Genomic DNA, 15,097 nt, shown 5'->3' on the forward strand with positions numbered 1-15,097 from the left:
TGATTCTGGAATATCATGTTATTAGTAACTACATATATGAAAATTGAAATTAGGGTCTAAATGTGACAGTTATCCTTTACAAAAAAAACTTGCAAAACATTTGAAACAAAAGAAAACAAACAAAAAGTATACCCCAACCCACAGCAGAGCAATGACTGAAGGCACAATACATTCTAGTTCCAGTGCCCTGATATGTGGCTCATAGTACATAGGGGATCATTTATCAAACTGACTGATTTGACCTTTCATTTTGGACAGCTCCTTTGGAAATTGAAAGGAACAATCTGATTGGTTGCTATGGGCAACTAAGCCAGTTCTACTTTACACCAGTTTGATAATTGACCTCCATGATGTCTGCATTACAAGTAAGCCAAAAATGTGCCTCCCTTAACAAGTGTCATGTTATACTCCGACATGCCGGATTTTTGTTCCCTCTTGGCAGCAGATGCCAGGGGACAGTTGGCATGTCCTCATACACTTTAGATTATTGGCATATCTCTTCAAAGGCAATTATCTAATATGTATTAACCCCATTGCGGTGTTAAGTCACAGCCCCCGGTATATACAGTTTGACTGCACAGACATTTTGGCAAACACTACTGTTCCTCATAGACTGGTTCTTCTAGTAAGGCCTGTTTATCTGGCATCTGGGTGTGATCGAGAAGACAAATAGCTGAAACAAGTCAATAGAAACAGCCAAGTCCGGTGAGAACCCTTATAAAACATGTCGTTCTGCCAGCAGACACCTTAAAGTTGCAGTATTTTACCATTCAGATGCCTACTGTAAGGTATCTAACGTACTCAATTTAGAAGGACCTTTACTGTCTGAGTATTTCTATACTAAAGGCTCTAAGCTCAAAAAAATAAAATAAAAATATAAAAAGATTCCTTAAACAGGTTGTCCAGTTTATACTAAGTGATGGCCTATCCTCACAATAGCCCATTACTAGCTGATCAGTGAGGGCAGACACCCCACACCAGAAGTTATGAATGAATTGCTAGCAGTCTGCAGTTAGGCTGGCTTCAGACCTGAGCGTATTTCATATGAGCGTTTAACGCGCGTTTTTATGTGCGTTTTTTTGCAATAGTAAACGCGCGTTTGACGCGCGTTTGTGTGATTGACTGCAGTGTCCTATGGCCACAAACGCGCGTCAAAACGCCCCAAAGAAGCTCAAGAACTTGTTTGAGCGTAGGGCGTTTTTCAGCGCGTTCAAACTCGCTGTAAAACGCTCAAGTGAGAACCAGGGCCATAGGGAAGCATTGGTTTTCATGTGTTGAGCGTTTTACAGCGCGTTTGAACGCGCTGTAAAACGCTCAAGTGTGAACCCAGCCTAAGGGTACAAAGGGGAGGGTGTACCTGCACAGACTGAAAATGGCAGCACCGATTGGATAGAGTCAGTCTGTGCAGGTACACCCCCCAACTGGTTAACACAGTCATAAGAATAGATGCTCCAGAATTGTTATTACATGGGGAATGCATGAAACTGTTAAAACAGGAATGTCAGGAGAGGTGAAAGGTCCTCTTTAATAAAAGCTGGACAACCCCTTTAAAGGTCGGTTCTGCTTGACATTCTTGTTTGGAAACAGTAATATAATTCCTGTTTTGTTGATGATCTTGAAAGGAAAAAAAGCAACACTAAACTTCAAAAAAAAATAAAAAATACTGAATATCACAGAATAGAAATATTTTTAGCTACATTCATGTGCACCATGTTCACTTAAAGGGGTATTCCCATCTGAGACAATATTTCCGTCAGCCCCATAGAAGTGAATGGGAGCGGTGGCTGCACAAGCGCGGCCTGCTCCCATTCCTTTCTATGGGGAGAGTGCTTGGTGGTGTCTGGGCCCGGGGTCCTCCAGCCACCACTTTCCCCGTTTCTTTTCGATATAGGTGCCAGTCCCAGCGGAGGGATCTGCACCTATCAGACAATGTGGACATATCCTAGCGATATGCCCCCGTTGTCTTAGACGGGAATATCCCTTTAAGTACAAAAATGGAGAACCCCTTTAATTCCCTACAAGATCCTTCTGCTCTTTTTGCTGTGTAATACTCTTCAATTTTCTAGGTTGACAGCCAGTAAATAGATCATTTCAGTGTCGCTTCTTTCTTCTGCGAGAGAACGATCTCTATTCCCACTACTAAGATCAAAGGACTTGTCGAGTCTGCAAGTAAAATGTCAAGGATAACTTGTCTGTAAGATATGTAGCGGGTGGACCATTTGCAGAGGTTCCAGATGTCATTCACATTTACAAAGTGAGATTCTTTCAGAAAACCATTATTCATTGTGAGTACAGGAACAATTTTGTACCAGGAGTCAAAGCCAAGCGCTAACATTTACAGTAATAGTACGCCTATTCACAAAAGACAAAACTATGCAATAACACAAATGGAATGCACATACTCACAATGATAAATCAATACTATGTTCTACATAGGTGACTATTTTGCTCCTGATATTGCAGATCTATCCTATCGGTATGTATTTGGTGGAGGTAGAGAACCCTCCGCAATCAGCTGTCCCTGCAGACTCCAATGATGGAACAAACACTTGACTTCAATGGGGCTGAGCTGCAGTAAACCGCAAACCAAGCGGCGCTTTGGACTCCAGAGGCTGAAAGGGATGTATTGTGACACGATTTGGTAAATGTGGAAAACACTATGGCATTGTGAGGTTATCAGATGCCTTTAGTAGGTGGCTCAGATGCAACCTGATGAAGAAACAGGATTGTAACACTTAGGACAGTCATGTAAGTGTGTTCAGTTACTAAAGCTTGCTAATGACATACTATATCACTTGTAATCCCTCAATATCCTAACCGTACCACACTGTATAATTTTTAATCCATCAGTACCCTTTTAGCAAGGGTACATGATAGGGCAGCGCTAAAGCCTGCCCATTGGTGTCGGTGATGTCACCGGGCTGACTGGTAGGTGGAAGCTTCACCCCTGGAGAGCTGGTACATCACCGGATCTCCAAAAAAGCCTTTACCCTGTGCGATTCAGCATATCAGTGGGGCTTCCTGGATGAAAATGGGGATATGTCCGGGTTCAGCTCTGGACCCGGACAACCACTTTAAGCCATATTCTTCCAAGTTTGATAAGAATTGATGGATTCAAAGAAAAGCACCAACTTTGGGAAACAAAATAGCACCCACAGTCAAGGAAGACGAACAACGAGCAAATACCCCATCAATACAAAAATGGATGGACCTTAAGGGCTTTTTTAGGTGCGGCCAATGTGGCAATTGCAAATTAACATCTTTCACAAAACAAACAAAAGAATTAATTGCGACCACAAATGGACACAAACACACTATAAGAGAATTTTTAACCTGCAGTACAGAAAATGTCATCTACATGATAGAATGTCCATGTAAACGCCAGTACATAGGCAGGACTAAAAGAACGCTTAAGAAACGCCTTTCTGAACATATATCAAATATTAAAAAGGGCGTAGATACCCACTCACTTTCTAGACACTTTAAAATGGTGCATAATAGTGACCCATCTAATCTAAAATTTGCAGCCATAGATAAAGTTCCAAAAAGCTGGAGAAAAGGCAACCATATTAGCAAAATGTCAAGATTAGAAACACAGAGAATCTTTGAAATGGAGACCATGATTCCTGACGGCTTAAATGCAGAATGTGAACTCTTTGGCTTTTTGTGATTGGTGGTTGGGGCCTGCCTTTGAGGGTGAGCTTTGCCGAATAGCTAACAAGCCCCGGCTGGCTCCCCCTCGACGGCAGTCCTCTAACCGGTTACATCTATCGACCTCATATGCCACTGCCTCAATTTCTTCATTTAATGAAATAATGAAAAATTCCTTCGTATGAAAAGAGAAAGAGTTTTAAAGATTTTTATGAAATTTTTATGTATTTTTGTCATTTTTAGGGGATCCTTTCTAGATCTATAACATTATTGAACAAAAATATATAAAATAAAATTTTAAAAATTCTTTCAGTTTTTGGACACATAAAATGCTGGGATACATAATGTTTCTGGATCTTTAGAAAACATACTGTAGATTTATTTGTGAATATACACTAATATCTACATTTATTTCCACGAATATACAAATATATACTTTATTAGATACAATTGGGTATCCTTGAATATTAGAATGTACATATACTATTAGTTTTGATCTATTTATATTTTAAATATCTGGTTGATTAGGAAACCCTTTACCTTCTTCTGCCTTTTGTTTTCACCATTCCATAAACAAAAATTTTTATAAATGAATTGTTATAGGTTTTTTAATAGGTTTTTTAATATATTTACTATATATATATATATATATATATATATATATATATATATACGTACTGGTAATGTCTTTGGAACGTTCTCTATATATGTTTATATATGCAGACACTATTTGTCTAGCCGTTTCTGCAGTCACAACATATATTTAAAACAAACCGCAAGTGAACCGCAAGATTATTTTAATGTTATTTATTTAACAAAATAACTCTATATGATACTTCTAGATGTGGACATATACTATCAATGGTTGAAACAAATGTAATAAGATAAGCCGCTCTAGTATATTGATAAAGAAAATATATAATTTTTGATGGGACAATCACTTCTATAGGACTTCCGGAATCAGAGCACGAACCGGGTTTTGCAAAGCTCCTTTGTGGAGCATAAAAGAAAGGTCTTTTGGGGAGGTCGGATAGCCACTGAAGAAGGGGATACTTTAGCCCCGAAACGCGTCTGGTCTGACTCCCCAAGTTCTACTTTGTGTGAGTGCACCACACTGATTCTACTCAGGAACAAGTCCGCACCGTCTTTAAAAAGCTGGTCTGAAACTTTTCATCCGGAGCTGTGGTATCGCAACCGCATTGAAACAAGCGGGACCGCGTGCAGCAAATTAACAACTGACAGGTGACCCAAAATACCTACTGGGGGTTCTACCTGATTACAGCGAAAAACAGCAAAGTTCCGATAGACAGCAGAGGCTCCTTCTATACGTGAGGAACCTCCAAAAATCGGTAAGACTGTTCCTAAACCTATTTACCATCTTATCGTTTGATTCCTCTCTGACTGAAAGCGGGACGCCGCCGAGTCAGCTAGGGAGTAAGATACCATTTACGATGAACCGTATCTTTGCCCTGCCAGGGTCCGTTTCTGTTATACCGAACTGACATTTGTTTTACCTGGACCTTCATGATCTCTCCAGGACAGTGAACATTTGTTTTTAAGTCCATACATTTTAGTATACTATATCATATTATATTTTATCTTAGGTTTGCGGTTTATATTCTTATCAAGACTAACATTCTTTTTAGACTATACTTGCCTATATTATACTGTATTTTTACTTATATGCATTGTTGCTTTTATACGAGGTTGTCTTTTATGCATTAATCCTATCTATTTATTTGTACCTGGAGTGTAGCTATTGGTCACAGGCTGTACCGCTATTTCATCAGTGATTAATGCGCACGTCAACTACAAATATATAGAACTTTATATGAAGTGTTGTTCAATGTACACACGTTACACAATTTTACTGTCGCAAGTTTATATCTGATATTATCAACTTCATTACACCTATTGTCTTTTTACCTAATAAACATTGGTAACCAAATATCCTTAGGTGTGCCCAGTCATTTTCCCTGTATTTAATAATAAATGACCCCCATAGTGTTTGGCAACTGTAAAGGGCTCTTTACACGGGCCGAGAATCCCGCAGAAACGCGCGCTTATCGGGCAATAGATCATTTGTGCGGTAACAAAAATGATCGTTTGCCCTCAGCAGATCGTGCTGTGTAAACAGCATCTGCTGCCGGCAAACAACGAGTCAGTATGGTGGCAAGTGAAGGCATTAGCGATCGCTCCACCAGCGAGCAGGTGATTGTCGGGAAGAAACGCTTCCTTGCCAATAATCTGATGCTGTATCGTTCTGTGTAAAGGGACCTTAACACATAGTAATATGTTCCAGAATTTGGATTCTAGAAATTGCATTGCATGTACGGCTTGTGCACCATTCACTGCTATTGGAATTCCGAAATTAGCAAAGCAAGCACAACTGGTTATTTTTTGGAAAGTCTGATAGAAGTGAATGGAGCACATACTGTGCAAGCATGGCCAGCTCTCCATTCACTGCTATGGGACTGCCGGAAATAGCAGAGCCAGCGAGCCATAGCTGTAAAAGAGGGCAACTAAGCGTGCATGATGTGCTCTCCCTTCACTTCGGGGACCCCATTCTGGAGATAAGAGTGGGTACCTGAGGTGATATGCCATCAATGTCCCAGAAGGGAATACCCTTTTAATACCCCTAGCATATTATACAAAACAGCAGCTGCATAATGTAAAAAACACAAGTACAATTACTTTATTTTTTACCATATTTCCCAATGTAAAGTGCAACACTGAAGCACTCTAGATCCATACCTTTGATTTACACAAAACAGAAAAAAGCCTTTTTTTTCAACCCGCAACATAAAATATTGTACCAATATATCTCCTCAGACATGGCAGTGATTAGGAAAATTCGAATTATTCCAGTTATTTGCTTGCTCCATGTATGATTTTATGCTATTTTATGGTTTGCTACGTCTTTTTTTTTTTTCCTTTCTTGTCCGTCCTCTGCCACAGTACCATGACTCCATTGACTGAAACCAAGTTCTTCAGGCGATCATTTAAGACTTCAACTGAGACCTTCACATCTGTGGTATACAAAGGTTTTCAACTCTTTTGGCACACTGAAATGTTCAAAATGTTCTGCTACTTAAGCAGGTTCTGGCAAAGGTTCTGCCAAATATTCCCCTCCAAGGGAGTTCCATGGAAGTCATTAAAGTAGATCCAAAATAAAGTGCTTTGGCATTAAGAAAGAAGTAACCCTTGTGCAGGTCATTTAGTCACAAAAAGAATAACTTTTTAGAAACTGAGAAAACAGACTTGTACCAGGAAAAAATCCAAAATGTGTTGTATTCTCTACACTTAATTAATGTAGATTTCGGGGAAAAAAACACTCACCCCCCAAAAAAATATATATATTTAGTTCTATATTTTATGAGTACCATGATGTGTCTGCAAACAGCAAGTCTATTTGAACTTCCTTCTCCCAGCCAAGGATCTTAAAGGGAGGGATCCTTCAATCCACTCATTTGGAGTCATCATCATTTCCTGCCATAAGGCCACCTCTTCCTGGGTAGAGTCCATCCAGTCCACAACAATCCCATAACTGTAACCTTAATATAGAAGATGATCAAAGACTGGTTAAATAATATAATTACCACCTACATTACCAATACACAAAACCATAAATTCAAAATACATAAATACAAGATAAAAGACTTGTTTGCGCATTCTACATATGAGAAAGTTTGCAGATATTTCACAAGCCGGGGTGGCACAAGACATTTGGATGAATTACAGAAACCTATAGAAGACTTTTTTCAGTTACTTAGACAAGCAGGGTTGCAGATCTATAACAGTATAGCACTGCAATGCTGAAAAACCTAGATTTGTCTTATGTGTAATGGCAAACCCATATCCTTCCATGTCTACAGCAACGACTTTTGTGGGGGTACAGTTGACTTCTGGCACTTACTCTGTTGAGAGGGCTGCATTCTATATATGCAATGCAGAACAGATATCTCAAATGTGCAAAAACAGTACCCCCCTATTCCTCCTACTTACAATGCACCCTAGACAGGTATCTACATTGCCTATCCATTGTCTAAATCCTGATTTTTATTTGTTTTATAGATGCTTTACCTGTACCAAGTCCAAGTCTTATTCCCCCAAGGAAATGATTGCTGAGTTTTTCATGATCCCAGACGGTCAACTCGACACATGCATCTTTTAAGTCTTCAGTGTGGAAGCCATCATAGACAATGGTGTGGTTGAATACTGGGTTTGAATCCTTCTTAATGACGCGTGTCTTTTGGTAACTCTTCTTGCTGGTATCCGGTAATACATAGCTACAAAGTGATTACAAGCGTTTATTTCTGGAATACAGTAACTGTGTATTGCAAGCTATTACCCATTAATATTTTATGACCCCCATATCAAGAGCTTTATACCTTATTGTAAAACAAAACAGGACTTCATACCAATTTCCCCAATTCTGCCTACAGATCGCGTTTCACTGAATTCACTATAATAACTGTTTGTGAATGTCTACAGAATGTGTTCTGAAAACTGGACTGTTCACTCCTCATTTACTGTAAAATATTTTAACAAAATGTTTTATTAATATAAAGTTAAAGGGAACCTGTCACCAGTTTTATGGTGTCCTAACTAAGGGTAACATAAATAAGTGATTGATTCTCTTAGCAAAATGCTGGGTCACTTTCTTTAATTGACCCAGTCAATCTGCCAACATCTTGTATTGAAAAGCTCCAGCTGATAATGATGAGTCCTGAATATTCATGAGCTCCTGACTCTCCCCGCCCACCTGCTGCTGAGTGACAGTTTTTTTCCATATGAATCAGCAGCAGGTGGGCGGGGGAGTGGCTATAGCTCTGAATTAAATATAAGCTGGACTCAATGACATCACGCTGGACTCCAATCAGCTCATTAGCATGTGGCATCTTTGTGTGTATATTATGAGGTAACCATCTGTCACACCAGTAAGTGAATACATCTAAGGTACTCTTTAGTAGTTAATGATTGTATATATTTAGTTAGATTATAATCAAATATCCACATGACAGGTTCCCTTTAAAGGGATATTCCGGAACCAACATATTGATAATATATCCATAAGATAAGTCATCAATATCAGATTGGTAGGGCCGGCACCCCTATCGATCAGCTGTTAGAGGATGAAGTTGGAACACCACAGCTCCGAAGAGGCAATTCTCAGGTACTGCAGCTCCGTTCCTGTTCATGTGAATGGGAGCTGAGCAGCAGTAACTCAGCACATCCACGACACTTAGAACAGAGCTTTGCTTTCAGCTCTGGTGAAAGAGCTCCAATAACAGCTGCAGTCAACAGCTGGTTGGTAGTGGTGCTGGATGGTGATCTGATATTGATGACCAATTTAAGGAGCCCAGAACAATACTTTAAGAAAAACCTGAAGTGTTTTCCTTTATTTTATTTTTTTATTTTTTTTGGAAAAACACATGTATGCAGATTTTTGAGCCATAGCTAGAAGTGGATCCAGTAAAAAGAACATAACTAGTGTTAGTAGATTCAGATTCGTCCTGCTTTGGATGAATGCTAATCTTTGTGATTCTTTAAGCCGTATGATTTCTTGAATACCTTACCTGTATTATACACATGAAGATGGCCACCACCAACGCGAGACTATGTGAGTCTTGTGCATGACCTATTTCTGTAAGTAGCGGTGCATGCAGTAAAAAGGACATAACTAGTGTTAGTAGATTCAGATTCGTCCTGCTTTGGATGAATGCTAATCTTTGTGATTCTTTAAGCCGTATGAATTCCTTAATGCCTTACCTGTATTATACACTTGATGATGGCCACCACTAACGCGAGACTATGTGAATCTTGTGCATGACCTATTACTGTAGGTAGCGGTGCATGCAAACTGTATTACACAATGAATACGAACCTGGATTCGTTATGCATTGCAGCACAATGAACAAATCTGGGTTCATATTTGTTGTGTAAAACAGTTTGGCATGCGCCACTATTCATAGTCTCGCGTTAGTGGCGGTCATCTTCATGCGGCCACTGCAGAGCCCATACTCTATAATACAAGTATGGTGATTAGAACTCATATCGTTTAGTGAAAGAATCACAAAGATTCAGGTTCATCCAAAGCAGGACGAATCCGAATCTAACAACACTAGACATTATTAGATTAGCCCTTCCCATTATAGACAGTTTGATGGTATTCCAAGCATTTATTTTAGATTGCCATTTAGTCAATAGGGGATGGATGTATAGAGAGACATATTCCTTGTGCTTATTGGAAATTGTAACCCTCAGATATTGGAATAAAGTCACACAATGTAAATCACCTACTCTATCTCCCCGCTCCCGAGGCCATGGGTCAAGAGGAATGATGACGATTTCCCCCAGTTAATTTGTAGTCCTGAATAAGTACCAAAGTCGCTTATAGTAGACATGGTATTAGACAGGGATGTGGATGCATCCGCCAGGAATAATAACATATAGTCAGCGTACAGTGCTATCATCTCTTCTCTGGAGCCATACCGAACACTAGACATTATTAACATTTACATTTCCGTCATGTTTCCCATTCCTTTTGGATCTACTTCTGGCTTCAGTTCAAAAACTGCATTGGCGTTAAAAAAACAAAACAAAGGCCAACGATTACTAATGTAAGTGCACCCACCAATTGTTGAAATTTGCCACAATTGGTATATTTAGCTTTAACAATCCACTGTGCCTAGCTCGACAAGGGGGCATTTGTCTTGCCAAGAAGCGGTGTGGTCCAAGATGCTAAGTTTTCTCTAAAATATTTGGTTTCACTTCCATCAGAAAGGGGTATTTCTTAATTAAAAAAATTATTTTTTTAAAAGGCAGTTTTTTATTGCCATTTCAACAGTACTATACCATTGAAAATTATATAGAATATATTGTCCTTCTGTAGCAGTTATCACAATTGGTAAGACCTCTTATATAGAATGGCAATCCATTGTCAGTTTACTACTGCTGTGATGGGAAGAGGTGATCTGAAGGGTAACCTCATAATAATAGGAGGTGTAGACTTGGGATAACAATATAGTCAGTGCTATTGCTCTCTTGATAGGTCTAGAAAAAGACGCCCACTATTGCATTAATATATGTGATGCTGTAATACAGTTAAGACTTGAGGGCTATCTCTGGTAGAAAAGGGTTAATAGAGACTGTTTGCCATGCTAAAAGCCCAAACAAAGAGGAACTTAAAGGGCATCTATGAGAGTTACATATTGGTAACCTATCTTTAGGATAGGTCATCAATATGAGATCGGTGGGGGTCTGACTCCCAGTGCCTGCCCCGATCAGCTGTTTTAGAAAGCCCCAGCCCCCCCCCCCCCCCCGGAGCTCCGGTGAGTGCTGCGGCCTCCTCGCACCTCGCCAAGCACAGAGTCATCCATTTTATAGCAGCTGTGCTTGGCATAGCAGCTCAGCCCCATTCACTTGAATGGGGCTGAGCTGCACCTAGGTCATGTGTCTGATGAACGTGACATCACATGGTCTAGGCCATCAATATGTAAATTCTGGAAATCTCCTTTAAATAGCCAGGATAGGAAGTAGATTACATGGAGTAACTTCAAAAAATTATATCCTTAAAACCGTGTATTTAATTAAAAAAATAATACCTATAATATTCACACATAGGCTGTTATTATGTGTTTATTATTGATGGGAGTGTCCCTTTAAATAAATTGTCCAAAGATGAATCTGCATAATTTGCCTACATGATGACAAATATTTACTCAGATAAACCAATATTGCCATTATAACACAAACATGGATTTAACGTTTAAAGCAAATATAGGTCATGCAAAAGATTTTACCAGAAACAAATTCACAAATCTATGCTATGGCCAGAGGCATGAAATATGGAAATGTATCTCAGGCAGTAAATCCTTGCTGCAGCTGAGCAGAAAGTAAGATAGAAATAATGGAGAAGATCAAATATAGGTTTTCTTTAAAGGGTTGTCCCATGATTAATGTAAAAAATGAAAAACCACAAATGCATCTTGAAATGAAGCTGCCATGGTGATCAGCCAATTGGTGCGGGCCAGGATTCTCTAAACCCTGTGATCAGCTGTTGAAGAGTCTCTACAGGGGGTGTAGTATTACATGGTCCGAATGAAATGAATGTTCAACTACATACAGAAATACATCGTTGTGTGGAGCATGCCAGAGTGGGAGAAAGTCTGCTGCACACAAGGGGGTCTCTAGTCTCATCCCTAAGCATATACTCACCACTTTACAAATGAGTCAACCCCAGAAGGTCGAAGTTGTGGTAAGTCTTTAGTATCTTTCACCCAAATATGAACTTCTCCTGAGGCTGGATGCTTTGGACCTGAAAATGTAAGAACATTTTATTTATTTTTTCATAATCAGCATAATATTTCTAAGGGTAGAACAATGATGACCTAACCTCAGGATTGGTTATCAATATCTGATTGGCGGGGGTCCAACCCTCTTGTTTTAAGAGACCACAGCGCCTTTTGTTCGCGCTGCAGCCTCTTCGTAGGCCAGTGACATCACATTGATCAGACACTTGGCCTAGGTGCAGCTCAGTCTCATTCAATGAGTCTGGACTGCAATACCAAGCACAGCCCCTATACAATGTACAGCACTGTGCCCCAGCCTCTTCATACAGCTAATCGGTGGTGGTGCCTGGTATCTGATCCCCCACTAGTCAGACATTAATAATGACCTATCCCGAGGATAGGTGATCAGTGTAAAAATCTTGGAAAACCCCTTTTCTAGTTTACTACTAACAAAACCCCTTAAAATTCAAATAATCAAATAAACAAATTTCCATTTGTGTTAGTAAGTTCTCCCATTACTAGTGAAATTATATATTATATACCACCTACACTAGAAAGTATTATCCCACACCATGTAGACTTTGTAACTATGGCAGTATTCATTGTCAGCCTGTGACTTTGCCCAAGAGCTGGGACAGTGAAAGAATATGTAGCCTGCTCTGGATGTTATTGGTATACTGTGCCATATAGCATAGCTGGTGGCTAAAACAGCAGATGGCATCCCAGGCGAGTGTATGAACTCTCCGGCACTGCTCAGAGTTATTGGAAATCTGGCATAAACTCTAAAGCAAAGAACCATTAAAATCAATGGCAGTTTTATCAGAATGTATAAGCTAAGATGCATTATTTTAGCAAACATTCTATAATGACTGTAGGCACGGACAGACAAGGACAGTGAGCCCTAAGGCTAGAACCCAGCCTGCTTTCCCTACCTATTTGCAGTACAAGCCCTAGATAGCTAGACCGCAACTGGTCAACGGTCCCTACACTACTTAAGTGCAGAGACGCACAACAAACAAAGACAGACAAACACAATACCAGAGTCGTACGTCAATGGGTCAGAACCAGATAGGGCTACACAGTACCAAAAGAGAGACAGAGAAGCAATCCAATAAAACCAAATACCATCACTGGCAATGATGTATGGCCAGGAAGGAAAAAACAGAGCATTGCATCCTGTCACTAAGGATGCGGTCGCATCACCAGGGGGCACAGTTCAGCAGCGCGTCTCTCCTGACACGGCCGTGCCAAGGCTGAGGATCGTGCCACTAAAGCCCGAACAGATCAATTTATTACACATTCAGACACAATTACATTGGGAAAAACCTAGCTGACCGCATAGTTGACTCTAACTAGTAAAACGTTGCACATACTAAGGTTACGGCCACACGGTCAGGTTTCTACAGGAGTGGATCATGAAAGAAGAAAAAGTATAAAGGACAGAAATTACATCTCCTCTTTTTTAAATTCACTCCTGGCTTTGCCTTCCAAAACTGCATCAGGAAAAGTCATTATGAGTTCACGTGTACGTTTTATCATTTGGGTGGAGAGGGGCTTTAATAAATTCACTATACTACCAGGATCATAATTACAATATATTCCCATATTCACTAACAGATGGATGATGATGTTCTTCTACTAAGGATCTAACCAAGATCTCTAATCTGCTGTAATGAATGCTCCTCATTTAGAATCTTACCAAGGCTTCCTGGAGGGATATACCTAATTGACAAATTCATCACTCCAAGATGATCCACACCATTCATTGCAGATAGACTCTATGGGATGAGAAAAAAAACATTTAATGTCATAGATTTAATATAGGGGATCATTTGCACAGCGCACTCATTTACTTTGTGATGCTGTTGAAGATGGTGGCACCTTCTTAATAATTTAGCATGGTGAAATGCAGTCACTGTAGCTTTTGTGTAATGTTTTTATATTATAATATTGTGACTTCTTAGCAATACAGTGATGCACATCATGTTTTATGCTGTTACCAGACTGATACATTGTTATATCTCCTAGTGACAGTTTCAGTCAGCCTCCAGTAGGGGGTGCATCTGTAACATCAGCTCTACTACAAGCAGGGATATACCGTAACGTCCCAATTGCAAAAGCTGTTGTCCATCTCGCATCGCTTGGTACAGAAACTGATGCCATAAGTGATCCCATAGGTTTCTATAGGATACTTCCTGGCATTCAGAGCATCCGTTTTTATGATGAATGTCTCCTAGCACTGGTGATGCAGCGTTTACTGTTTGGCGCTTTTAGGCTATGAGCGTCTGATCGGTAAACTAAAGTGTATAAAGCCTGAGTAGACAAACGGCAGTTTAAAACTGCTTGCTGGACACAACTGAATGAATATATATATATATATATATATATATATATATATATATATAAAAACGGACAGCACTTCCAATAGAAAACCGTGATTTAATCAGCCACAGTGGCACAGTGAGGCAACGTTTCGGCTCGAACACAGAGCCTTTCTCAAGCATGAGAAAGGCTCTGTGTTCGAGCCGAAATGTTGCCTCACTGTGCCACTGTGGCTGAATAAATCACGGTTTTCTATTGGAAGTGCTGTCCGTTTACTTCTATATTTTTGGGTAAGAAGTTACACCCTGGGACATAGCATCCGTGACTACCATTGTGAATTGGTGCTGACATATAGTTTCCTTTTTGTGTATATATATATATATACACACCCCCAGACTAAAAGAGTTTATGTCAACAGAGACAACTCCAACAAAATGTGGTCAGCGATCAGCTGATTGCTCCAGGTCCCATTTCTGGCACCAACAGAAAAAAGCTAATTTTTCTTTCCACGTAAGCCATGGCCAACCAGGGATTTCCCCAGAAGCTCAGGATTATATCAGTATACAGTACATGGGTTACACTTGCAATATGAGACTACACTATAGCTATGTAGCCCTGCTGTTTACTAGAACGCTTACATACCCGTGGTTTTAAGGTATACCAGTTAGGCTTTGTATTACTCCAATCCCAGCTAGTCAGATCAATCTCTAGCTCTCCGAGGAAGCTGTTCCTGCCAAGTGGGTCATTGTGCCACACAGAAAGGTTGAGTTTCTGGATCAGCAACACCATTTTTTCAATTTTGTACTAAAATTAAAGAAAAAAAAAACAAC

General features: G+C 39.8%; 1 protein-coding gene across 5 annotated transcripts in view; it reads right to left on the reverse strand.

Moving 5' to 3' along the window:
• Positions 1-6,443: 6,443 nt before the first annotated feature.
• Positions 6,444-15,097, reverse strand: part of LOC121009336 (synaptotagmin-like protein 2) — a 140,455-nt gene continuing 131,801 nt past the window's right edge. For all 5 annotated transcript variants that reach the window (XM_040442385.1, XM_040442383.1, XM_040442386.1 and 2 more), the window contains exons 13-17: positions 14,910-15,071; positions 13,645-13,723; positions 11,872-11,971; positions 7,735-7,940; positions 6,444-7,205 (exon numbers count right to left, since the gene is read on the reverse strand). In XM_040442385.1, coding sequence (XP_040298319.1) covers positions 7,060-7,205; positions 7,735-7,940; positions 11,872-11,971; positions 13,645-13,723; positions 14,910-15,071 — 693 coding nt within the window. In that variant the 3' untranslated portion in view covers positions 6,444-7,059. The remainder of the gene's footprint in view (positions 7,206-7,734; positions 7,941-11,871; positions 11,972-13,644; positions 13,724-14,909; positions 15,072-15,097) is intronic.

The sequence above is a fragment of the Bufo bufo genome, chromosome 8 (assembly GCF_905171765.1).
Source record: "Bufo bufo chromosome 8, aBufBuf1.1, whole genome shotgun sequence".
In the NCBI taxonomy this organism is placed as follows: Eukaryota; Metazoa; Chordata; class Amphibia; order Anura; family Bufonidae; genus Bufo; species Bufo bufo.